The 26,187-nt window shown below is 35.5% G+C and overlaps 1 protein-coding gene across 7 annotated transcripts in view; it reads left to right on the plus strand.

Moving 5' to 3' along the window:
* NBEA (neurobeachin) overlaps positions 1–26,187 on the plus strand; it is a 723,498-nt gene that overhangs the window by 199,035 nt on the left and 498,276 nt on the right. For all 7 annotated transcript variants that reach the window (XM_055360199.2, XM_055360200.2, XM_055360202.2 and 4 more), the window contains 7 exons: positions 1,072–1,180; positions 14,572–14,653; positions 14,881–15,004; positions 15,876–16,068; positions 17,815–18,831; positions 20,550–20,767; positions 23,167–23,320. In XM_055360199.2, coding sequence (XP_055216174.2) covers positions 1,072–1,180; positions 14,572–14,653; positions 14,881–15,004; positions 15,876–16,068; positions 17,815–18,831; positions 20,550–20,767; positions 23,167–23,320 — 1,897 coding nt within the window. The remainder of the gene's footprint in view (positions 1–1,071; positions 1,181–14,571; positions 14,654–14,880; positions 15,005–15,875; positions 16,069–17,814; positions 18,832–20,549; positions 20,768–23,166; positions 23,321–26,187) is intronic.

Raw genomic sequence — 26,187 nt, forward strand, 5'->3', positions numbered from 1 at the left:
ACAATAGAAAATTGAAGAAATGAAATACTGAGAGGTGGGAGAGAAGATGATCCAGATTTTGAATTCTTTTTTTGTTTTTTTTTTCTTGAGATGGAGTCTCACTCTGTTGCCCAGGCTGGAGTGCAGTGGCTCGATCTCGGCTCACTGCAACCTCCACCTCCCAGGTTTAAGTGATTCTTCTGCCTCAGCCTCCTGAGTAGCTGGGACTACAGGCATGTGCCACCACACCCAGCTAATTTTTGTATTTTTAGTAGAGATGGGGTTTCACCACATTGGCCAGGCTTGTCTCGAACTTCTGACCTCGTGATCCACCCACCTCAGCCTCTGAAAGTGCTGGGATTACAGGCGTGAGCCACTGTTCCGGGCCCAGATCTTGAATTCTAAGGAAGTGACACAAATGAGAGGCCTGTAGTAATTCTTGAGCTAGAGCTAAGAGTTCCAGGAGGCCTTTAATGGAACCTTCTATCCTAAGTATGGGTGTGGGAGGGACACAATTAAATCAGGCAACATTAAGTAGAAAGATATTTTTAAAATCCATTGGTAGACCACAAATACAAGCAATGATGAACTCTCTTTAATTATGCAGAATTATTTTGTTTTATGACACCAAAATTAAGCTAGAGTATTTATTTTTAACCATAGTTTTAGTTCTTGATATTAAGGTTTGTTACAGTCTATGTTATAAACTTTGAATTTGTACAGGCATGATTTAAAAATTATGTGGTCTCTATGTTAGGGGAAACCAATAATTTTAACCCAATAAAATAACTTCAAAATAGTTATTTGAAATTTGAAAATAATAACAATGACATGTATGTAATATTCCATAATTTCTACATTTCACATTTTAGTTCACACAGATATTTTATTTGAAAAGTTTTTAACTAATAGTCTTGGAACTTTAGGACACAGTTGTGTTACAAACTGTTGTTTCTATAGATGGAAGTTCATGAAAATAATTACTTGTATTATTCTGTATCTGCTTATAAATTGTTCTCTCTTATCTAAAAGTCATGTGATCGGAGAATCCAATGTGTTTCATGGTGTTTTATTTTTCCTCCTTCTCTCCAGGAGAAAAGTTGAAATTATGCACACCCATAGTCTTTTCACTCTTCTTGGAGAAAGGCTGATGCTGCATACAAACACTGTGACTGTCACCACATACAACACACTTTATGAGGTAAAAATAAAAAATGTGTGATGAAAGTTTTAAGTGTATACAGTGGAAACCCTCTTAATCTATGCAATTGAGATGAGTAGTTGGTCAGTTAATCTAAAAGCTAATTAAACCAGAAAATGGTTTAATGGTAAAAAATGAATATATACCTTATATTTTTATTTTATTTTAAAACATATCCATGTACAACTTTTGCCAATCTCTTTATGTCGATCCAAGAGCTTTTCTTCTTGTATGGGTTGGCTGACTGGCTTCACACAAAGTCTTTCTCACATAAACTACATCCATTATGTAGTATATATTAGTTCTGCTTCCCCATCCCCACCCCTCTGTTTTTATCCTCTCGTTCCTACTCTCTCTCTTTCTGCTTCTATTAGCTATCCACTGCCAGTATTAAGCTGGAGTTGCTACTGGGATAAATTTCGGTAAGAATTATTTGTAAAAATGATATCTGGAAGCATCTTTGGATCTCATCATTTCAATTTAGAGGTTCCTTTTTTATCACTTCCAACAAATGGAACAGTTTTGGGTTCAGTATTTTCTAGGAAATATGTATACTACCTCACAGAGTGGCTACTTTCATTTTTAAATGCTAGTAAAATGTTAGTAATGTCCCCTTACATTAACCTTAACTCTGCTTTCCTATAACTGATCTTCAGTGGTCCCAGTTCTTTTTCTCTAGCACAAGAGCTAACTGCCAGCATCCATTTTTGTATGGCTCTAAGTTAAGGAAGCTTTTTATATTTCTAAGTGGTTGAAAATAATCAAAAAAAGAATAATATATGAGTTGTAAAATGTATAGGATTTTCAAATTTCAGCGAACACAGTCACACTCATTTGTTTAGCTGTTGCCTGTAGCTGCTTTTGTGCCATGACCACAGAGTTAAAAAGTTGTAACAAGAATATTTGTTATGCTCTCCTCACCTTGCACTGTTGCTTGGCAAACTAGAAATTACGGTGATGTAATACCTCAACAGTGTTTCATGTACCACTTGTATTGCCAAACCTAAGTTTTCTGCTTTTAAATACCCGTGCATACCCATCATGTCAAAACAAGAAAAGAAAAGTGGATTTTTAATCTCGCACTTTGAAATACAGCAGAGTGTAGATTATTTTGTTATAGATTTAGATGGCAAGGCCTTGCGTCTGTTATACAAGGGCATTATAGTCATGCTAAGAGAAAACTTACAGGTACTACTAAATATCTATAATATTATTCCTAACTCAGAAGAGCAGTGGTCAGAAAACATTAAACAGAATATCTCATCATTGTAGATTTCTTTATAAAAATGTTTTAAAAATAAAAATGAGAGACATTGAGAAAGGGAGATGCTAAGCTTCTGAATGGAATTGTACTATAATTTTGAATTAACCTGTAATCTCAGCTACTTGTGGGGCTGAGGCAGGAGGACTGCTTGATCCCAGGAGGTCTGCCAGATCCCAGGAGGTCAAGGCTGCACTGAGCTGAGATCGCGCCACTGCACTCCAGCCTGAGTGACAAAGTGAGACCCTGTCCCCTTCAAAAAACAAACAAACAAAAAACAAACAAAAACAAATTTACACTTCTCTAATACTGTTTCTTTTCATGTAAGCCATGGAACAGATCAAGTCAATTGCAGATTTTGCACAGTCCTCAAACAGGATAGGTTTTACATTTTTAAATGATGGGGGAAAAAGAGTATTCTGGGATGTGTTCAATTATATGAAATTCAAATTTCGGTCTCTGCAAATTAAAGTTTTTGTTTCTTTGGGTTCTTTTAAGGAAAAGTACAGAGAGTTATTGCAAAGAGAAAAGTACACACTCAGGAAAGGGGAGTGTGGGTATACTTAAGAGAGAGTTGCATGCAAGGGTTTTTGGGGCTGCTACCTTTATGAGTTTCTTCTAACCGAGGGATGGATGGAATATTCATAAAGATTACTGTAAAAGGGTAGATATTTCTCAGAACTGTGATGCTATCTAGTTTTACTCCAAATATGGGTGTTCCTGGAACCATTATGGTGCTGGTGAGTGTGTGATTTAGTACGTCAGTGAGTGTATAATGAGGTCCTAGGTGAACCTCCATCAAATCCAGTGCCATACTGGGTGCAGTTAGCCTTAGCTATCTTGGCTCTCATCCTGGCTTTTCAGGGTCTTATCAACCCCTAGCTTCTGAAGCTATTTCAACAGTTTCCTTTTGCTAGTCATGCGAAACTGCTGCCTGGAGTTTTTTGTTCTCCTGCAACCACCCTTATTATTCGTGTTTCATTTCCCCTTCCCCTTCAGAGATTTCCATTTCTTATTCTTATGGGTTGATGAGGGAGAAGGTCGGTCTTCTTTATCTACTTCCTGCTGATTAGAGATGTTGGCCCTGCCTGGCAAGGGTATGGAAATCTTTGGCTGCCTGGCCTGAGGGTTCTAAGGGTGAGTCATCAGGAGACTCTGAATCCAAGGCAGGGATTGGAATCATTGCATGACCATCATTTTGACATGGAACTGTTGTAATGTAAAAGACACAAAATTTACAAGGAGATTAAACAAGTAAGGAAAAAGATTCAGATTCATAGTAATAAGAGAGCTATTAAAGGTCGAAGGAAGGAACCATGTCACAGTTGGTAGGTATCCTTTGATGGAGTCCCAGATGGTTTGAGCAGTGGGATTATTTTGAAATTATGTAGCCAGGTAGCCTGTTAGTAAATCTTTTGAACTTTCAGTTCAACTAATCCTGAATTGTTAATATAAGAATAACAGGTGTGGTTTATTACTGTGCAAACCCCTCTTTGTTCAGCCAGAACATAAAGCCTCTTGTTTCCTTGACCATTCAAGCAGTTCATGCTTTGGCCCTGTTAGAGCTTCATACAGTAGCTTAGCAATGAGCCTAAATCCTGGGATCAAAATCTTGCAAATTCCTGTCATACCCAGGAAAGTTTTGAGTTGCTTCTTCGGTTGTAGAGGCCTGACCTTTAAGATAGCTTCCTTTTGTTCGATGGACATGGTGTAGTTTCCTGGGCTTAGGATGTACCCCAGATATTTTACTTCCAGTTTAAAAGTCTGGGCCTTGGGTGGAGAGACTGGATACCCTTTCTCCCAGGAAGTTTAGAACTTGAATAACATTCTTATCTGAGGCCTCTTTAGTGGGTCTGCATACAAGGATGTCATCCACATATTGGCGTGTGGCTTCCCTTTCTGGCTCCAGTTCCCTTAATTCTCTTGCCAAGGCATTTCTGAACAAGTGATGGCTATCCCTAAAGCCCCAAGGCAGTACAACCCAGGTATACTGCCAGGAAATACTATTTTCAGGATTAGTTCACTCAAAAGCAAACAAATAGTGACAGTCAAGGCATAAAGGGATACAAAAGAAAGCATCCTTAAGATCTAATATCATTAACCAATTGGTGTCTTCTGATATTTGGGTAAATATGGTAGAAGGATTTGGCACTTTAGGATGTAAGGGAATTACAGCCTCATTAATGGTTCATAAGCCTTGAACTAGACAATATTCTTCATTTTGTTTTTGGACAGGGAGGACAGGACTATTACAAAGAGACTGACATGGAACTAGGAGGCCATGTTTTAAAAACTTCTTAATTACAGGTTAGAGTCCTCACCTGGCTTCTTGTTTGAGGAGATATTGATGCTTATGTGGGAAATTATTTTTGTCTTTTAAAGAGATGATCACTAGCTGACCACGTATTACTTTGCCAGGAGTTTCTTGGTCTCATACTTGTGGTTCCATTTCCAGATCTTACTTTGGAAGGAATCTTCTGGTTGTCTGATACTGGTATCGAAAAAACAAGCATTGCCAATACTTGAAAGAAATGTTTCCCAGGGCCTGATAAACGTAAAGTGACTCCAACTGTGGCCAGGAAATCCCATTCCAATAAAGAAATGGGACATAGAGTTTTGTAGCCTGCAGCTCAGGGGTAAGGTAAAGCGTTTTGATTTTGGAGTGTCATCAACATCCATGACAATGCAGTTATTGGAAGATAAGGTCCAAGAGTGGCCTTTAGGACAGAGTAACTTGCCCCTGTATCAATTAAGGAATTAATATTATTTCCTGCCATGTCGAGTCACCCAAAGCTCCTTAGTTGTGATGACCATGCTTTTGTGGGAGCCGCCAGGAACGTTGGGTCCCTTCAGTCCTCAGTTATAACCATTATGGCCTGAAGTTTCCTTCTCTCCCTTTGGAGCTGAGGGCATTCCCTTTTCCAGTGGCCCTCCTGCTTGTAGTGAGGACAGAGTCTGGTTGGGCTCCCTTGGCTGGGACAGGTATTGCGCCTGTGTCACAGCTCCCCACACTTGAAGCAGCAACCATTACCTTTAAGTTTTCTGGTAGGTCTGCTTGGTCCATGGGTGAAGCGTCCCTCTGGGTGACCCTGAGGTTGCAGGATGCTGCTTATAGTGACTGCTATCATTTGGGCCTGCTGCTCTCTCATTGTTTGCCATGCTAGGTCCTTTCAGCATATTCAGCCCTATCTCTATTATTGAATACCACAAAAGCCACATCAAGCATTTGATTAATAGGCATTTGGGATCCCAAAGCCAATTTCTGTGGTTTTCTTCTGATGTCAGGTGCTGACTGGCTAATAAAGTGTGTCCCGAATAAAGTTTGGCAAGCATCAGTATGGGGGTCAATGTTAGTATATTTTCTTAGGGCCTCCACAAGGCATCTCTGGAACAAAGCTGGGTTTTCATCCTTTCTTTATTTCCCTTGTTTTATCATAGTCCACAGGCTTGGTGTTACATTTTTTCATTCCCTTCACTAAACAAGTCACCATATGATTTCTTTTTCTTAGATCAACTTGGCCCTGTTGATAGTTCCAGTTAGGGTCATTGTTAGGCACAGATGTGGCCCCCATACCATATTCTTCAGAATCCCCAGATGACAGATTGTTAGCATAAGCCTCTGCCCAAATATGCTGCTTTTCTTCAGGGGTGCAACACATGGACAAGATGTTATGAATATCTCCCCAAGTTAACTCAAATGAGAGTGAGATAGCCCAGAATTCCTTCATGAATTTAGTTGAAAATCAAAGGTATATGCACCTGATGAATGATCCCAGCATCCCCATTGGCTACCTCCCTAAGTGGACATAACTTAGAATGGTCCCTTAGGAGGGTAGGAAACACCACTGCAGGTGACCCCAGCAGGGCTCAGTTCCCTTGGTAGGGAAGGTTATATAGGATGTTAAGGAGGCGGACTAGTAGGAGTCTGGGTGCTGGAGACAGTGGAACTAGGAGAAGACTGAGGAGTTAAAGGTGGAGCTGGGTAAGAGGGAGAAGCTGTGGGTGCCAGACTGTGTCTGGGTCAGGAGGTGAGGGAAGGCTCTGGATTAGTTATTTGATATTTCCTAATTCCAACTAATTAGTTGTTTGATATTTTCCAAAAGGGGATCATTTAGGATATCTGGTTCCCCATTTGATTGCCTTAAAGGAAAGGGTATGAGTATAACAGAGGCAGGAATTCCTACAAAGCTCAGGGTTTTGATAAAGAGCTATGAAGGCCTGTACATACAATATTTGAGTCCATTTCTTCTGATGTTCACAAAAAACGATCTAATTACAAGATGGTACTAAAATTTAAGGTCCTGTTCTTTGGCTGTTGCACCCCATTTTCTGAAAGAGAGTTACCCTTGGCTTTGACTTGTTCTTGGGACAACCAACTGCCAGTGATTCTAAAATGAGGCTGATGATGCTCCAGGCTGGCTCATCATAAAGATAATACTGGTGGGCTGGGCGAGGTTTCCAAACACTGGTGGGACCTTGACCCCAGCTGGTGTTCGGGCTCTTGATAATAGGAGTTCAAAGATGAGTCACAAAATAGTGATAGCATGGAGATTTCTTGCAAAGAGAAAAGTACAAACTCAAGAAAGGGGAGTGTGGGTGTACTCAAGAGAAAGAGTTGCATGCAAGGGGGTTTAAGGCTGCTTCCTTTATGCACAAATAAAGTTTTATAGAACATAACTCATTAAGTAAAGTCCATTGGTCACTTGACACTACAGAGTTGAGTAGTTGTAATGGAGATTATATGATCCACAAATCTTAAAATACTATCTGATCTTATCTATAAAAAGTTTGCTGACCACTGCTCTACAGCAGCACAGAGAAATTTAACTCCCCTCTGTTGTTCTTTTTATTACAAGATGTATTATAGTCTTCTGTCAGAATTAATATTCATCATTGCAAAAATTTGGAAAATGTAGAAAAGCACCAAAATAAAATTTAGCAAATACTGATTAATACTTAAGAATATATATATATATTTCTCAACTCATACACATATGCACACAGAACTTTTGTAAAATGTTATCCTAAATATAGTTTTCTTGTCCAGCTTTTTGCACTTATAATTACAAATATATTTATCACAAAATATTTATCTATAGCTGGGAAGGCAAACTTTTCTGGTAAAGGGACAGATAGTAAGTAATATTTCAGGCTTTCTGGGCTATACAGTATCTGTCACAACTACTCAAATCTGTTGTAGCTCAGAAGCAGCCATAGACAGTATGAACCAGACAGGCTGTGTACCAGTAAAACTGTATTACAGAAACAGGTGGCAGGCTAGATTTGGCCCACAGGCCATAGTTTTCTGACCCCTGCTCTATAATATTACTTTTAACTACTTAATTTTTTCTCTATTTTATCAGTAAATTTAAGAGTGGCTGCTCTTTAGATTAGTGAGGAAATCTACTGACTGCCCTGAATTGTTTGTTTGTTTGTTTCTGAGCTTAATATTCTGACTTTGTGTCAATCATTCCACAAATCACAAGATTAGTAGACTATGCCTTTCTGAACAATGCCTTTTTGAATTATAGTAGTGTTTTAATATTGTTTCAATATTTGGCATGCAGAACTGAATAAGTACTAACACAATGGCTTTTCCCTATGCAGAGTATAATGAGGTCATTTTCTTTCTTTATTCTGATATTGTATTTCCCTCATCATAGTAACTGTTTTTTATTGGGCACTTCTTATGACAAACATGGTAAATTCTTTATGTACATTGTTTCAGATCTTATAACTACCCTATGATAATGGTATTTTTTTTGCTTGTGAAAACAGACAAACTAAGACTCACAGGTTAAATAATTTGCTGTATGTCATGCCACTAATAAATAATCATAAAATAGGTAGGTTCCATGATATATATACATAATGCAAAAATGTCAGAATCTCTCCTCAGTTGACAGCATTAAAATCCTCCTCTGAATCAAAACCTGCTACAATATCAGATTAGGCTTCTGAAGGCTAGTGCCTAATATTCATGAACATGTGTTTATGTTTTGATTTTTTGGACCTACTAACTGGTTTGGTCAATGATGCCTATGTAAGTTTTTAATCATTGTTTTACCTATGTGAATTTTTGAGCATCTGCTTATTTTGACCTCTTATCCATAATAGAGAGTCTGAGTAGTCAGTGAAACTTTATATTGAGTGTAGCATAATAACATAATATGTTGAATTTGAAAAACCATTGTGTAGTACTAACCTTTAAATAAGAAAATTTCATATACATGTATACACACATATATGTATTTCTATTAGTCTTCCTGAAAAGTGACTCAACACAAGTACAGCAGCGTTTTTACCCACCACCTATACTCCTGTGTATACCTAGTATCCAGATTTTGGTCTCTAGTGATATTCTACACAAAACAAAGCCAACTAATTGCTGGTCCTGTGTCTTAGATGAGGAAAACTCAAGATAAGTTTGAATTCTCTGATACTGGATGTGGGATGAGGCAGAGCTCCTGAAATGATGAAGGAACCAACTTACAGGCCTCTGACCAATTTTAGTAATAATACTTGTTTTTAAAATAGAATAATGTTTATGGTTACTTTAAATAATTTTTTCAAGGACTTTGAGTTTATAATGAACGCATATTCTAAAGAAAAGTTAATGTAAGTGTACAAAATGCCAAAAGAGAGAGATGATAAATGATTGGTTATCATTGTTAATCCTACAAAATAGCAGAAAGAGTCTTCAACATAAGCTTTAATACTACGGCCAAACCAAATTTTATTATCAGAATGACAGGGCAGTGGATTACTGTTTCTGGATCACCAGAGTTTAAACATTACATCTTTTGCTGTGTCGCATCTAGTTGCAAAAAGATTAACTTGTGTGATGGGTATCAATTTAATTTTTGTTAACATAGTAAAGGAAATTTAACTGAAAAAGGAAATCGCTTCCAGACTCTCTGCTTAGGTTTAATTCATCTTGTTAGCATCAACCAGGTTTTGTACTCTTAGCAAGAATTAGTTGTTTGATAATCCAGAGTTTGAAATGTTTTTTTAATCTTCATTTTCTTTTTTCTGTTTGGGGAAATCACCTTAATCTCAGCAATGCATCAGAATAAATATTACTACAACTCTACGAATGTGTAAGATTAAGTGCAGAAATAATAAAGAACCAACTTATGGTGTTGATAATGATATTTTAGAGTAGAGTAGAGTAGAGTAGAATAGAATAGGAGGCCAGGCACAGTGACTCATGCATGTAATCCCAGCACTTTGGAAGGCTGAGGTGGGTGGATCACTTGAGATCAGGAGTTTAAGACCAGCCTATCCAACATGGTGAAACCCAGTCTCTACTAAAAATACAAAAAATTTAGCCAAGTGTGGTGCTGTGCACCTGTAATTCCAGTTACTCGGGAAGCTGAAGTAGAATAGCTTGAACCTGGGAGGCAGAGGTTGCAGTGAACTGAGATTGTTCTACTGCACTCCAGCCTGGTCGACAAAGCAAGACACTTGCTCTAAAAAAAAAAAAAAAAAGAAAAGAAATTTGTTATTTTAATAATTTTTTTGAAGTCTTATTAGGATAAAGACTATGTTATAGTGACCTTTGAAACTTTTAAGTTTGATAAGATGCTTGTAATATAATAAACAATAAATTTGAAGTCACAGGCCGGGCGCGGTGGCTCACGCCTATAATCCCAGCACTTTGGGAGGCCGAGGTGGGCGGATCACCTGAGGTTGGGAGTTCGAGACCAGCCTGACCAAAATGGAGAAACCCCATCACTACTAAATATACAAAATTAGCCAGGCGTGGTGGCGCATGCCTGTAATTGCAGCTACTCTGGAGGCAGAGGCAGGAGAATCGCTTGAACCCAGGAGGTGGAGGTTGCGGTGAGCCGGGATTATGCCATTGCACTCCAGCCTGAGCAAGAAGAGCAAAACTCTGTCTCAAAAAAAAAAAAAAAATTAAGGCACAAAATCAAATTTTTAGCAGGACGTGTCAGACAACATTGTATAAGTTGTGAAGATGTAAAAATATATCGATTATTTTGAAAACCAAAAAAAATTAATAAATTATTTATGTCTATAGTTTTCTGAGGTGAATTTATTCTGTAGGATATATACTAAGAAGTGAGTTAACTTTAATGGACCTCTTTTTGAAATTACTCAAAACTATTTTATATACATATTTAGGAATTGTAATATTTATGAAACTTGTGTTTTAAATTCTATTTGTATCTTTAGTTTTGCTTTGTTACTCCATCTCTAAATTATGAGTAATTATGTTTTCCTTTTGTTAATGATTTGTAGTACTCTCTAATACACTTAAGAATTGTTTGATTTTAGAATATGTTTTCTGCAGGCAAAACAAGTAGATTTTTATGTTTAATACACTTGTAAATCTCAACAATAATATCTGTTTCATTACTTCATTGTGATACTATTTTTGCTTTATGGGTTCTCTTTGCATACTCTTCCCTTAATTTAGTTAAACATGTAGTGATGACACAAGGAGCCAAATGTAAGATCTTATAACCTAAATGAGAGCTTTGTTCCTTATAGTAATAACTAACCAATTTAAAGGAAAACATATATTTTTTAAATTAACTGTTTCTATAAGGATATAACAATTTATGAATGCAATCATTTTACGAGTTAGTCAACTTTAAAACTAAGCACTTAATAATCAAAGTTTTTCTCAAAATTATAGAATTTCAGAGGTGGACAGTATGTTAGATACCATCTTATTCAAACTTTCTATTCACAGAAAAAAAAAGTCACAAAGTTAGGTAGCTTGTCCAAACCTGTAAAGATTCTCTGACCCAAATACAGTGGCAGTTAGATGCAACAGCAGGGTTAATAGTTTGCCTTTTTTTTTTTACCACCCCATCTCAAAAAGTTGAGCCTACTAATACTACAAAATTTACGCATGATGAAGCTGGGGAGCAGGTGCATCAGAAAGATAGCTTCAGTAGCCCCTGCTTCAGCCTAAAGTTCTGTAACACATGAATTGCAAAATAATTCCATTTATAAAATGAAATTTCAGTGTGTAATGCTGGGCTCAGGTGTATCTCTGTAAATAGCATATAAAGTTACCTCCATGCTTATGATTCGTTGTTGTTTTCCTCCCTGTCGATTACCTGTATTATAGCCACTGGGGACATGCGGCTGTTGAACACTTAAAATGTGGCTGGTATGAATTGAGATGTGCTCTAAGTGTTAAATACACATTGGTTTTCATGTCCATATCCAGCTCTGAACCTCTGTACAATTTTGTTTTAGTGGGGGTTTGGGGTTACTATGCATATCTCTTACCAATCCAGTCAAACCTTTGGGGCCCATCTTGAGTCCTGCTCTTTCATTAGAATGTTTGGGTCTACATTCATCTCTTTATTTATATTTCATTATTCCCTTTCTCCCTTTTTAAACTTACATAGGTTCTTTTTTTGTTTTTTTTGAGACAGAGTCTCACTCTGTCACCCAGGCTGGAGTGCAGTAGCGTGATCTCGGCTCACTGCAAGCTCCGCCTCCCAAGTTCACGCCATTCTCCTGCCTCAGCCTCCTGAGTAGCTGGGACTACAGGCGCCCGCCACCACGCCCGGGTAATTTTTTGTATTTTTTAGTAGAGACAGGGTTTCACCGTGTTAGCCAGGATGGTCTCGATCTCCTGACCTTGTGATCCACCCACCTCGGCCTCCCAAAGTGCTGGGATTACAGGTGTGAGCCACCGTGCCTGGCCACATAGGTTCTTAATGATAGTCTATCATGTTTTGTTACATTTTAATTGGGGCATGCATTTATGCCTGCCTCCAGAACAATAATTAAATAAATTGCTACTAGAAATGAAGTTGCACCTAGCAATGTATTTTCAGTCTGCAAACATTTAGCAGAGGGAGGGCACATAACTGGTTATTAATAAATACATGTTGAATTGAGTTTCTGAGTATATGTTTGTCATTTTAAAAACCCTTATATTTGAATTTGTTATAGTTTTCAAAGCACTTTCACATATGGAGCTTTATTTAGTCTTCCTAGCAGTTTTATTAGATAGGGAAGGCAGTTATTCTTTTCATTGTTAGATGATAAAGTAGGGACTTAAAAAAGACAATATAAAAAGTGGTGACACTTTTGTTTCCTGTGCAATGTGATTTCTTCTCTTTTGGTTGAAAACACTTTAACTATCATGGGAGAGTAGGTCCTGATTTCCTTTAAGCTCGTCTGAAGTTATTTTGAATCCTTTATTTATAACCACAATTTTCTTGGATCTCATCCACTGGGCTATAGGTACACACCAGGGTCTTCGGGGCAAGTTGTTATGAAAACTACTTATACGTATATACCAAGCAATAAGTGATTGTTCTTTAGTATATGGTTTTCAAATAAATTTTATCTCATGTCAACTCCATTTGATTAGGAGTGCATGTTTGGGGTCCTTTGTTTAGAAAGTTGTGAAACGCTGTTTTAACAAGTAAGTGTTTAGTTTCATCAGAGGTATGAGAATGAGGGGAACGGGGGTAATTAAATGCTATATTCTTTAATAAAGTAGGTCAATTTTTATTTCAGGCCAATATCTTTTTTATGAACATTCCTAATATACTTATGTAAATGTCCTTAGTCTGAGCAGAAGGGGAAGGAAAATGAAACTTCCGGATGTCGTGGTCCTTTTCTAATCAGAAGAGACCATCCCTCTCTCTCAATTTGCTTTTTCCATCTTCAGCTTCTACAATATAGCTATGTTCAATTGTCCTTTCAACTAACGTTGGTGGTTTTGCAGCAGTTTTTGTACTTGACTTAGGTTTAACTGTTTATTCAGAATTTGCCATGTTAAAGCTAAACAGGAAATTAAATCACAGATATAAAATGATGTCTGTATTAAATATAACCTCATAGGGTTTATGTAAGAGATAAACACAAGCTCAAGCCTAAAATACAGTGAGCAGTCGTACATACATTATTGATATATAATTAGGTTAATTATTCTTTAATTTAACAAATATTTACTGAATGCTGTTGTGTGTCAGGCATTAGTGCTGATTACTAGGAATATAACAATGAAGACGATGTTCAAAATCCTGCTCCCACATTTTAGTGGGAAAGTTAGTAAATGTTTTAGAATTTTCTCTTTCCTTTCTTTGGTCAACTGTTTTTTTTGTATTTGAAAGAAATAATTTAAAAAACTCATTAGTAAATGACAATGAGCCACATTGTTAGGAAGAACTTTCCCTTGTCACACTTATTGAAGTAGGGGCCAGATGTGGTGGCTCATGCGTTTAATCCCAGCACTTTGAGAAGGTGAAGCAGGAGGATTGCAGGAGCCCAGGAGTTCAAGATGAGCCTGGGCGATAAAGTGAGACCCCATCTTTACCAAAAAATGAGAAAAATAATTAGCTGAGTGTGTTGGCATGAACCTGTAGCCCCAGCTACTTGGGAGACTTAGGCAGGAGGATCACTTGAGTCCAGGAGTTGGAGGCTGCAATGAGCCATGATTGTGCTGCTGCAGTCCAGCCTGGGGGTACCATAGTGAGATTCTGTCTCTAAAAAAAAAAAAAAAAAAAAAAAAAAGTTCATAAATAATTTTAGGAACACCGAAAAGACATTTCAAACAATAAATTCATTAATTTCCTAATCTTTCCTTCTATAGATACCGGTTCTGGTTTTGTATGTATAAATAATAAATAAAATTTGGTGAATACAGAGTTAAAGAGTTTAGAAGTATGTGTAATTCATTAAAAAGTCTCTTTAGGGCTGGGCACAGTGGCTCACACCTGTAACCCCAGCACTTTGGAAGGCTGAGGCGGGTGGATCATCTGAGGTCAGGAGTTCGAGACCAGCCTGATCAATATGGTGAAACCCTGTCTCTACTAAAAATACAAAAAATTAGCCAGGCGTGGTGGCACGTGCCTGTAATCCCAGCTATTTGGGAGACTGAGGGAAGAGAGTCACTTGAACCCGTGAGGTGGAGGTTGAAGCCAAGATTGCACCATTGCACTCCAACCTGGGCAACAAGAGTGAAACTCCGTCTCGAAAGAAAGAAAGAAAAAAGTCCCTTTAGAAGAGATGTTTCTTTTGGTTTGGACTGCATTGACATTTCTTTTGCAGGTTCATTGTATATCTATATTTTGCAATTATGATTTAAATTGTTTTCTAAATGAAGTTCAAATTCTTCATCTTTCAGATCTTGACAGAACAAGTGTGTACTCAGGTCGTACACAAACCACATCCAGAGCCAGATTCTACAGTGAAAATTCAGAATCCAAGTGAGCAAATGGCAGTTCTTTACTGTATTGTGGTAGGCGCATGGCAACATATGAGACTAAATCAAAACTTTTCCTAACCCCTTAAATCATTATGGTGTTTACCTAGTTCATGACAGTTTTAACTCACCTTTTATAGTGTTAAGTATTTATTTGAAAGTTGGTAATACTTTTTGAGTTGAACATAGGATATGGTTACAAATCTTCAAGTTTTTTTTCTTTGTTTACAGTGATTCTTAAAGTGGTGGCAACTTTGTTAAAAAACTCTACACCAAGTGCAGAGCTGATGGAAGTTCGTCGTTTATTTTTATCTGATATGATAAAACTTTTCAGTAACAGCCGTGAAAATAGAAGGTAAGCAGTTTGGATACTATAACAACACTTTATTCCATAATTAATATTTTCTCTCTTTTAGATTTTCAATTCATTTCAAATCTTTTCCATATTGCTAAATACTTTTAATCATCAGAAAAGGCATTTTATGTTTCTTTGACATAATCTGTATTCGGTATTCTTCTATTTATTTTTATATTATTTTTATTTTGTTACATGGATATTATATTTTAATTGTATATATGAATATACATATAAACAAACTCTTATTTAGAATGTAATATCCCTTTTAGTGGTACCTATCTATCACCAATGGAACTTTCAGTTGTAATTGTGTTGGATTTCCCCATTTTCATCTATGCTTTCCACCCCATATTTCTTATGGCTGAATGTTGTGCATTTTTAAGCTAGTTAGCTAGAACATGGGGTAGAGTCTGAGGCCATGAACTCTGGGGTAGTCATTGCCTGAGTCTATAATTTAACAAATATTGATTGAGTGCCTACTGTGTTCAGTGTAAGACCTTGTGCTACACAAGATAGTCTTAGTACACAGTCTCAGTACATTCCAGTGGGAAACCATAAAGCAATGATTAATGTATAATGTGTTAAGTATATTGTGAGTGCTAAAGGTGATGAGAAAGTAGAGAAGCAATAAGTAAATCTGACTGTGAAAGTTAGGAAAATGATTTTGAATGATAATTAGGATTTTTACTGGTAGAGAAATAAGAGAAAGTCATTCCAAGTATAGAATATATAACATGCAGCATGACTGTACACCTTGCTTTACTGAGGTCAGATCATATTTTCACTATTTTATTTATCAAAGTTTCAAAATAGTAAATTCTAACTTAATTTGGATATTTTTAATGAGATCAAATTTTTTTCTCCCTAGATGCTTATTGCAGTGTTCAGTGTGGCAGGATTGGATGTTTTCTCTTGGCTATATCAATCCTAAAAATTCTGAGGAACAGAAGATTACGGAAATGGTCTACAATATCTTCCGGATTCTTTTGTATCATGCAATAAAATATGAATGGGGAGGCTGGAGAGTCTGGGTGGATACCCTCTCAATAGCCCATTCCAAGGTAACACGGTATTTAACATTTTAATATCATCAGAGTTATTGCAGTGGATTAAATGGCTACAAATATGCATCTGGTGCCATCTTGTGGGCATCTTAGATTTTGACAGATTCCTGTATCTCAGTTTTGTATTTTTCCCTCACTGTTCATAGACTGTTAGAACTTGAAAGTGGCTTATAGATGAATTAATTCAAACCCCAAATTTATAAATCAGGAGTTTTATACCCAAAGCTGACCTACATCTGTTTTACAGCAAATCTGAGAACTTTAATCTGAGACATTTGCTCTTTCCACTGGTTCTTGGAAGAATATTTTATGAAATAGTCTCTGAAATATACTTTTTAAGACTTTTTTTAAGAAGTCAGATTTTTTTTATTTCCAAGTGAATCATAAATACAGTGTTTAAGTTTAGTGGTATTTTAATTGCTTTATCTTTTCTTTATTTTTAATCTTAAAAATCTGTATGTCTATTTTAAGTATTATTTGATCTTTGGTAAAATGAAATAGTGAATTAAACTGTACAAGTATATACACATTCGATTCTGGAAATTCAGAGTTACGGGTTTCTCATCATGAAGTGTTATAGAAGAAGCATGGGTGTCAGAAGTATGGCTTTTAATTTAGTCTGTGCCATAATTGAGTTTTGTGATTTTAGGAGACTCATTAAGTCTTCTTGAACACGAGTTAGAAAAAAATGTTTAAAAGGATAGATAGTAAATATTATAGGCTGTGTGGGCTCTATAGCCTCTGATGCAGCTACTCAACTCTGCCGTTCAGTGTGAAAGACAATACATAATGTAAATGAATGATCATGGCTTTGTTTGAATAAACCTTTATTCCCCCAAAGAGGTGATAAGCAGTTTTGACCCATGGGCCTTATGTTACCAGCCCCCACTTTTGGGACTTGCTTTCTTCTTCTGTAAAATTAAGGGGATTTTTGTATTATGAGATATTCTTTAAAGGATGGTCCCCCCAATCTAAAATTCTGTTAACTTATTTAAATATACATTAATAGCACCCATGTCTGTAAGAGAAAGACTATGAACTTTAAAAAATATTAGAAAAGCTTTTGTTTCAATTATAAATTTACATTTTGCGAAGTATTGACACCTCAGATTTATCATTGCTTTAACAAATTTGAAAATAGCAAAGAAAAAGACATTGCAGGTCTTTGTGCAAAAAAAAAAGTATTCTGATTATTAATAAAGAAGCCTAAGTAAAGTAACAAAGCCAAAACAGCTTATATAAGGATAAAACTGTGATGTTTTAATAGCTTGTAAATTTATATATTTAATGATATGTGTGAATTTTTTAATATCAGTTGTTGGGAAGGGTGCACGTATGAGCAATAGATGGTGAAAACCGACATAGTAATAGTACTTTGGTTATTGTATATTATTAGCTGCTTATTCTCTGTTTAAGCTTACATAAATGTGTGGAAGTTAACTGGCATATTTGGTTTGGGTAACATTGAAATACTTAGCCTAAAAGAAAATAGCTTTTAATATTGCTGAGTTATCTGTGTGATTTTGGCAGTCCTTATAATAAATCATATATAGCTGTATTTGTTGATTATTTCCAGTTACTTAATGAAACTAAGCACTTGCTTTAGGACTAACAAGTGCCAGCTTTGAAGTCTTAAACTTTCTGGCATTATTTTTTCTATTTCCACAATTTAATTTGTATTATTTAGTTTTTTCTTTTTGATATGTACAAAATGCCTTAATGTTTTCTTTACTTATTCCTAAGGTCACTTACGAAGCTCATAAGGAATACCTAGCCAAAATGTATGAGGAATATCAAAGACAAGAGGAGGAAAACATTAAAAAGGGAAAGAAAGGGAATGTGAGCACCATCTCTGGTCTTTCATCACAGACAACAGGAGCAAAAGGTGGAATGGAAATTCGAGAGATAGAAGATCTTTCACAAAGCCAGAGCCCAGAAAGTGAGACCGATTACCCTGTCAGCACAGATACTCGAGACTTACTCATGTCAACGAAAGTGTCAGATGATATTCTTGGAAATTCAGATAGACCAGGAAGTGGTGTACATGTGGAAGTACATGATCTTTTAGTAGATATAAAAGCAGAGAAAGTGGAAGCAACAGAAGTAAAGCTCGATGATATGGATTTATCACCGGAGACTTTAGTGGGTGGAGAGAATGGTGCCCTTGTGGAGGTTGAATCTCTGTTGGATAATGTATATAGTGCTGCTGTTGAGAAACTCCAGAACAATGTACATGGAAGTGTTGGTATCATTAAAAAAAATGAAGAAAAGGATAATGGTCCATTGATAACATTAGCAGATGAGAAAGAAGACCTTCCCAATAGTAGTACATCATTTCTCTTTGATAAAATACCCAAACAGGAGGAAAAACTACTTCCTGAACTTTCTAGCAATCACATTATTCCAAATATTCAGGACACACAAGTACATCTTGGTGTTAGTGATGATCTTGGATTGCTTGCTCACATGACCGGTAGTGTAGACTTAACTTGTACATCCAGTATAATAGAAGAAAAAGAATTCAAAATCCATACAACTTCAGATGGAATGAGCAGTATTTCTGAAAGAGACTTAGCATCATCAACTAAGGGGCTGGAGTATGCTGAAATGACTGCTACAACTCTGGAAACTGAGTCTTCTAGTAGCAAAATTGTACCAAATATTGATGCAGGAAGTATAATTTCAGATACTGAAAGGTCTGACGATGGCAAAGAATCAGGAAAAGAAATCCGAAAAATCCAAACAACTACTACGACACAAGTAAGCTACCTTATATGAGTTCTAGAAATAAATAAAAATGCATTGAATAGAGTTGTTAGCACCAAAACAGAATAATTTCTTATCAGTTACTTCATGTTTATATTGAATTATAGTATAATAGTAATTTATGGAACTAAATAGTGTGGTATAATTTCATGTATATAAGAAACTAAAAATATCTCAATTATATTTCCAACTCTGCCACATTCTTCTGTGTAACTTTGCTCAACCTTTCTGGGCCTAAGTTTCCTTATCTAGTACAAGAGGTTGTACTAAAGGATGACCTTTAAGGTCTCTGCCAGTTCTAACATTTTATAACTCTGTGACTACATTTACACATTTTGTACTCAAGATCTTCATTCTGAACACTTGATTAATTTTAACCTTTTAAGCTTCAGGCCCAACCCTGTTCTGTGGATTATAGAAAAGAGGACTTGGAGCCCAGATTGAACTGATAAATGAAGGGGAAGGGAAAAGGGAACTGTTATTTATCCAGTGCCTACTATGTTCCGGGCACTGTGCTATATGTTTTCAGATTTAATCCTCACAACAACCCTGTGAGGTAGGTAATATGGCTGAGAAAAATTAGAATTGTTAGCAGTGAGAATTTTCTGTTCAACCACATGAATAGAAATTTGTTGTAAGACAATTAAAGACTGTTAGGTCTGGTTGTTAGGAAATGTTAGTGCTTCAGTTTGACCTCACTGGAATAAAGCTAAAAACAGATGATGTTTTCTGATATGGATTTTAATTGTTGAGTTCTGAGTTATGACTGTTTGTTTATTTTCTAGGATAAATAATACCTTATGGTTAAGAGTTGAAGAAATAAGAATACATTTACCGTTAATGACTTGGGTTTTGTTATCCTCTGGGTGCCCCACTTGCCTTTTAATGTCATTGAAAATACATTGAATGTGTTTCTGTTAGGTTTATACTATGAAGAGTAAACCATGCCTGTCTTGTGTCTTTGTACTCCAGTAAGAATCCTTCATAATATATCGTGTGTGGGGAAAGTATTTTTATTTTTTCTCTAACTGCCAATTTCCATTTTTGTGGCAGTTGCATTGTAGTGATAATTGGCAGGAGATGAGCATATTGAATTAGATACAGATGTAAAATAAAGGAAAACATCGTGCATTGTTTATTGAACAATAGGCTTGCCTGTTGAACACTAGGCTTGCCTGTTTTTCATTTGGAGTTTATAGACATTTTTCTGGTTTGTTTTCTAACTTATCAAATGCATTTGTGTTTTTGAATTGAAGTACTGTAAGTGAAACAGACTTCAAAGTTAACTTGAAACTGTTAAGTAATATTTTTTCTAATCTTGTGCTTTACTTACAATTAGTTGATGACATATATCCAGTATACTTCACTGTGTATATGCTCACTTCATTAAGGAAGTAATGTGGTCTAATTTAAAGACTCTTAATGGGGTAAAGGGGTCTGGTTTTCAGTGTGAACTTTGGTGTTAACTTTAGGTATTTGATTATCTTGCCTAGTTTCTGCAATAGTAAAATAAAAGCAATAATGGAGACTTCAGCCCAAAAAGTTTCCTGTGCAAGGAATTACCAGGTGAATAATATATGTGAAATATATTAAACTGCTAAAGTCATATGCTAAAGCATTAAAGCATTATTCACTTTACTATACTCACAGTTTCATTTTAAAATGAGGCATTTCTTTTGTATTCCACAAAAGTTCATCTTTTCCTTCTTTAGGCTGTGCAGGGTCGGTCTATCACCCAACAAGACCGAGATCTCCGAGTTGATTTAGGATTTCGAGGAATGCCAATGACTGAGGAACAGCGGCGCCAGTTTAGCCCAGGTCCACGGACTACAATGTTTCGTATTCCTGAGTTTAAATGGTCTCCAATGCACCAGCGGCTTCTCACTGATTTACTGTTTGCATTAGAAACTGATGTACATGTTTGGAGGAGGTAGAAATATTTCTTTTTTATAAATTAAAAGCAAATATTTAAAATCTGCCATTGCGTATTCTATTTGGTTTTGACAAAACCAAAAATCTGCCTTGATTAAAGGAATTTCCACATTTTTCTTGTATCCTGTTTAAATTAATACCATGTACTAAATTTATTAGTGATAATATTATAATATATACTGTTTAAAGTTTAAAATCACCCTGTGACGTGTATTCAGAGCCTGTAGTATTTAAGCAGTTAGTGGATATCAGTTCAAAGATGATAACTTAGACAACAAATCTACATAAATTAAACCATGGCCTTTCTAAATTTTCAGTTTAATTTTTTAATAGTAAACGTGAAACAAATTAATTAAGAGAGCACATCATTTACATAGGCATGAATACAATTAGGAAGTTGATGGATATAAGTAGCAAGGGCAACTTAAATGATCTAGCACAACATTCTTAGAAATGTTGGCTTCCATGCTTCTCCTCATTTTCCTTTTAGGATTCAAGGTGGCTGCTTCAGCTCCCAACCTCAATTCATCATAAGAAACCTGCCCAAATTAAAAGGCAGAGATGACTCTTCTTCCTTCCTCTTCTTCCTATTTTTCCTCTGCCTCCTCTTCTTCTCTCTCCTCTTTCACTTTCTCTTTTTCTTCTCCTCTTTTCTTCTTTTTTTTAAAAGAAGCCCGTCAAGAAATTTCCCCCTTATATCTCGTGAGCCAGCAGGATCACATCCTCTTTCAAAATCAATCATCAGAAAAAGAAAATGGGATTATAATGACTGGCTTTTAGAGACTAATACTGGTTAATTAACTAGTAACTAGGGTTAGGCTAGTCTTTCCTATACCCAATCAAGCTCAATAGTAAAACAAAATATAAAATGTGTGTTAGCAGGGAAAAAGTTATGACTGTTGTGGAAGAAGTCAATAAAGTCTGCCATAGAAAGATTTTACTTTTGATTTTATTTGATCAATTTGTTCTTAGACTACTCATATACTTTCATTGCTAATTGTTATATGATAAATTACCTAGAGATGGTAACTAAGGAAACCTAAATACCATGAAATACATTGCTATTAACATGAAGACCAATGTATGGAGATAAATTATGTAATTTGATAATTATAATATCAGTAGCCTCCAAGTGAGTGATACTCAGCTTTTTTTCCATCCACCTACTCTGTGTTTTTGTTTTCTTTAATGGGCTCTCATGAAATTACCCAGGTAGAATTTAATGTAATTTAAATTTTTTAAAGGTAGCACTTTATTTTTAGGACAGGGAGAAACATCTTGAAATTTAAGATACACAGTGATAGATAATAATTCACAACTCTAAAAGGGTGAGAATTATTGACTCAATTTTGACCATGAAGTAATTTCTTTTTTTTTAATCTTATTTTTTTCCCATTAAAAAACAGTTCAGGCTAGGTGTGGTGGCTCACACCTATAATCCCAGCACTTTGGGAGGCCAAGGCGGGAGGATAGCTGTAGCTCAGGAGTTCGAGACCAGGGCAAGACCCTGTTTTTACAAATGTTAACTAGGCGTGGTGGTGTCCACCTGTAGTCCCATCTACTCGGGAATCTCCTGGGCCCAGGGAGGTTGAGGATGCACTAAGCCATGATCCCACCACTACACTCTAGCCTGGGTGACAGCAGAGATCCTTTCTCAAAAAGAAAAAAAAAAAAATATATTCTTGACTGACACCAAATGAAAGCAGCGTATTTTTTTGACATCTACATTGTATGTTTTGTATGAGAACACTGTACTACCAACTTACTTTGAGATTTTTTTCCTTTTCTTATTAAATAAGTTCTTGAATTTGTACTGACTTATTTATACTCCCCTATCATGTCACTTCTTTAACAGTATACATTTCAATGTGACTAGTCAAAGGTGGGGCTGAAGTCATTGGGTATGTGACAGATTGAAACTGCCTACAAAATAGAACTTTCAGTTAAATTTTTAGGTTTTCGGTTGCAAATTTTATTTATGGTTATGAAAATTTTGAATTGGTTATATTTTGAGTTTCCATATTATTTTTAACATTAGACATACTTTTTATATTTAAAAGGTTTTGCCTTTCAACAAAAAACAATCAGATTTGGCAAAATAAATATTTTTAGCCAAATTTGTTGAGTCAGTCATATGTCTTAGAATCTAGTACTGTATTTTTCAAGCAAAGTAATAATATAATGAGTTAATATACTTGGACACAAAATCCTGTGGAGATGAATGCTTAGTTTTTGGTAATATGATATCTCAATTATAAATTGCTTTATTTTATAATAATTTAATTTTAAATATGGCTAGCTCCTACAGTTCTATAATTTTTCACTTGTTATTCTGATTGTCTAAGCTTTTCATTTAAGTAAGCCAAAACATACTCATTTCTGTTTTCTGTATTTTAGCCATTCCACAAAGTCTGTAATGGATTTTGTCAATAGCAATGAAAATATTATTTTTGTACATAACACAATTCACCTCATTTCCCAAATGGTAGACAACATCATCATTGCTTGTGGAGGAATTTTACCTTTGCTCTCTGCTGCTACATCACCAACTGTAAGTACTTTGCCTCCATCTAGTGGTTATATTTTATAAATACATGACTTGAGCATTTCAGTGGTAGTCTAGGCTATAAACATATTTTAACCAGACCTGTACTTTTTAGGGAAATTTTTAACCATTTAAATTTCTATTTCCACCACTTTTGTTTATCAGTGTTGGGTTCCAGCTGTGTGTGCTTATGAAAATATTTCTCTGGTAATTCTGATGAATACTTCATCAGAAGAGTATTGCATTCTTCATCAAAGATATTGTATATCTCTTCAAATCTATAGTATAAATAAACTCTTAAAATCCTTGTTATTTAACATTTTCATTTATTTACTGATTCAACATTTATTTTACAAAATCTAGCCTTGTCTTGATTTGTTTCTATATAAAACATTGAAATGTGTTAATATAATACATTTTAAAGGCATTTAATGTTAATTGTGTATGTCATTTAAAATATAATAGGTCAATGTTAACTTTGTATTTTAGTTGTCATTAAAAACAAAATCTTTGATTCATACCAAGGCAGACTCCATAGCTACTTGCTCAGATGGGAAAGAATATAGAATTTTGCTTCCCATATTACCCACATTCTTGTTGCCGTATTAGAAACTCATCCTTAAGCTCAGAAAGCATACCTTTGCCAGAGGGAAATATTTCATTTTACTAAGATGTTCATTAGTTGGTGAGACACTGTTTCCAAGTTGATCTCTAAGTGTATTTCATCATTAACAAGCTTTTTCTACATGACTCTTTTTCTTACTGTTCTTTTATTAATGCCACCACCATCACCAGAGCAGCCTTGAAACTTCAACATTACCAGCCATAGGCTATATCCTCACACACTTTCCCCAGGCCTTACTCTTCTGTTTTATTCATGAATTTGCTCAAGAAGTCCACGAAGGGAAGCATTCCAGTTCAGAAGGAGGAATGCAACAGAGCAAGTCACCAGTAGAGCCTTAATCAAATTAGCAGCTGAACCAAGGAAATGGAGCTAAGAACAGTATAAATGGTTGATGGTGTGTGAAGAGTGCAAGTATACATACACCACTCCTTTTCTTTAATCTCTCTTTTCCTCTGGTGATTTATACCAAATTCTGGTAAATTGAGAGTTGTGTATGATTTTTAAAATGCTTTCTAATAGTGAGACATAAAGGGCATTTTTTTCTTCTCTTTTCTTTTTTTTCTTTTCTTTTTTTTTTCTTTTTTTTTTTTTTTTTTTTGACACAGTATCATTCTGTGACCCAGGCTGGAGTAGAGTAGGGCGATCTCAGCTCACTGCAACCTCCGCCTCCTGGGTTCAAGCAATTCTTCTGCCTCAGCCTCCCAAGTAGCTGGGATTATAGGTGTGTACCACCACACCCAGCTAATTTCTGTATTTTTAGTAGTTATGGGGTTTCACTATGTTGGCCAGGCTGGTTTCAAACTCCTGACCTCAAATGATCTGCCTGTCTCAATCTCCGAAAGTGCAGGGATTACAGGCATGAGCCACTGCTCCCGGCCAACGTGTTTTTTGTTTTATATATTGAAGACGGAATAAATCAATATTTTCTTTGTGACATTTTTCTTGATCATATAAATTGCATTTTGTTTTATAAATTATCATTTGTTATGAAGAAATATTTAAAAGGTTGTATTGAAATTCACTTTGAAATGTAATATTGAATGTTTTTAAATTTTGCATGGAACATAAAATGCTTCTTATGTAAAAAAAAACAGTTCAGCAATAAGTTATTTCAATTTGTATAGGTTTAAAATATTCACATTACTAAATAGTTTTCCAAATTTTAAAGGCAAAAGATGTTTATTAAGATAGAATATTAAAGTAATGAAGTAAACTATAACATACATACTATTGCACCAGTCAAATTAGCTTATTTGTTTTATGATGATTGTACAGTAAAGATACTGACGCTTTGAGGTTGGCTTCCAAAATTATTACGATTCAATTTTGACCACTATAGTTTGGAATTTAAAATTATTTATTACCTAGACTATCTCAACAGACTTGGGAATTCATTCAATTATAGAAACCTTTGTTTATTTTCTCAATTTCTATATTTCTGTTATTTTGGCCCATTAACTGTTTGGACCTATGCCTGGTTGTACAACACACCTGATTTTATGTTTTTAGAATGAATTGCTTCCTTAAGAGAAATAGCCGAACCTTTCTCCCATTTTGTGTCTGGTAGAACTATGATTGGTGCTGACTGCTGAATGTTGTTTTTCTATTATGAATGTTGTTTTTGTATTACTGGGTTGTATAATATTCTTGCTAGAAGTTGTAACGTAGCAGAGGGAAAAAGTTGGGAAAGAGGAGGTTGAATAATGAGGGAAATTAAAACTGAATATTTGGGCTTTTTATATTTAAATTTAAAGTGTAAAAAGCCAAAAGAGAATTTTGGAAGGGATAAGTGAAAAAAGGAAACATTGGCAACGTGAAGATTACTGAAAGGAAACATTGTCTTGTAGGTGCTTTTAGAATTTTAATCCTAGATATATGAAGAGAGATGGAAACATTTGAAACTAAGGTTTGAGTGAGCTGGTAATTTTGTTTATATATATATAGTTTTTCAGAATATTCTTATGTGCATTTTATGAAGAAATAGGAATAATAATGGTTTATGGCAGTAGTTCACAAACTTTTGTGTATGGGGCCAGATGGGAAATAGTTTAGGTTTCATTGGCAGTATTGTTATCTGTCACAGCTAGTCAACTCTGCTATGATAGTACAAAAGCAGCAATAGACAATACATAAACAAATATTTTTTGTCTGCTGTTTCTGTGAGATTGACATAGAAGTGGTCTCTTTTCTGCCCTGGAAATTTAGATGAGTATAGTAATTTATACTAGAGATAACATTTTTGTATTGC

Source organism: Gorilla gorilla, chromosome 14 (genome assembly GCF_029281585.2).
Source record: "Gorilla gorilla gorilla isolate KB3781 chromosome 14, NHGRI_mGorGor1-v2.1_pri, whole genome shotgun sequence".
NCBI lineage: Eukaryota > Metazoa > Chordata > Mammalia > Primates > Hominidae > Gorilla > Gorilla gorilla.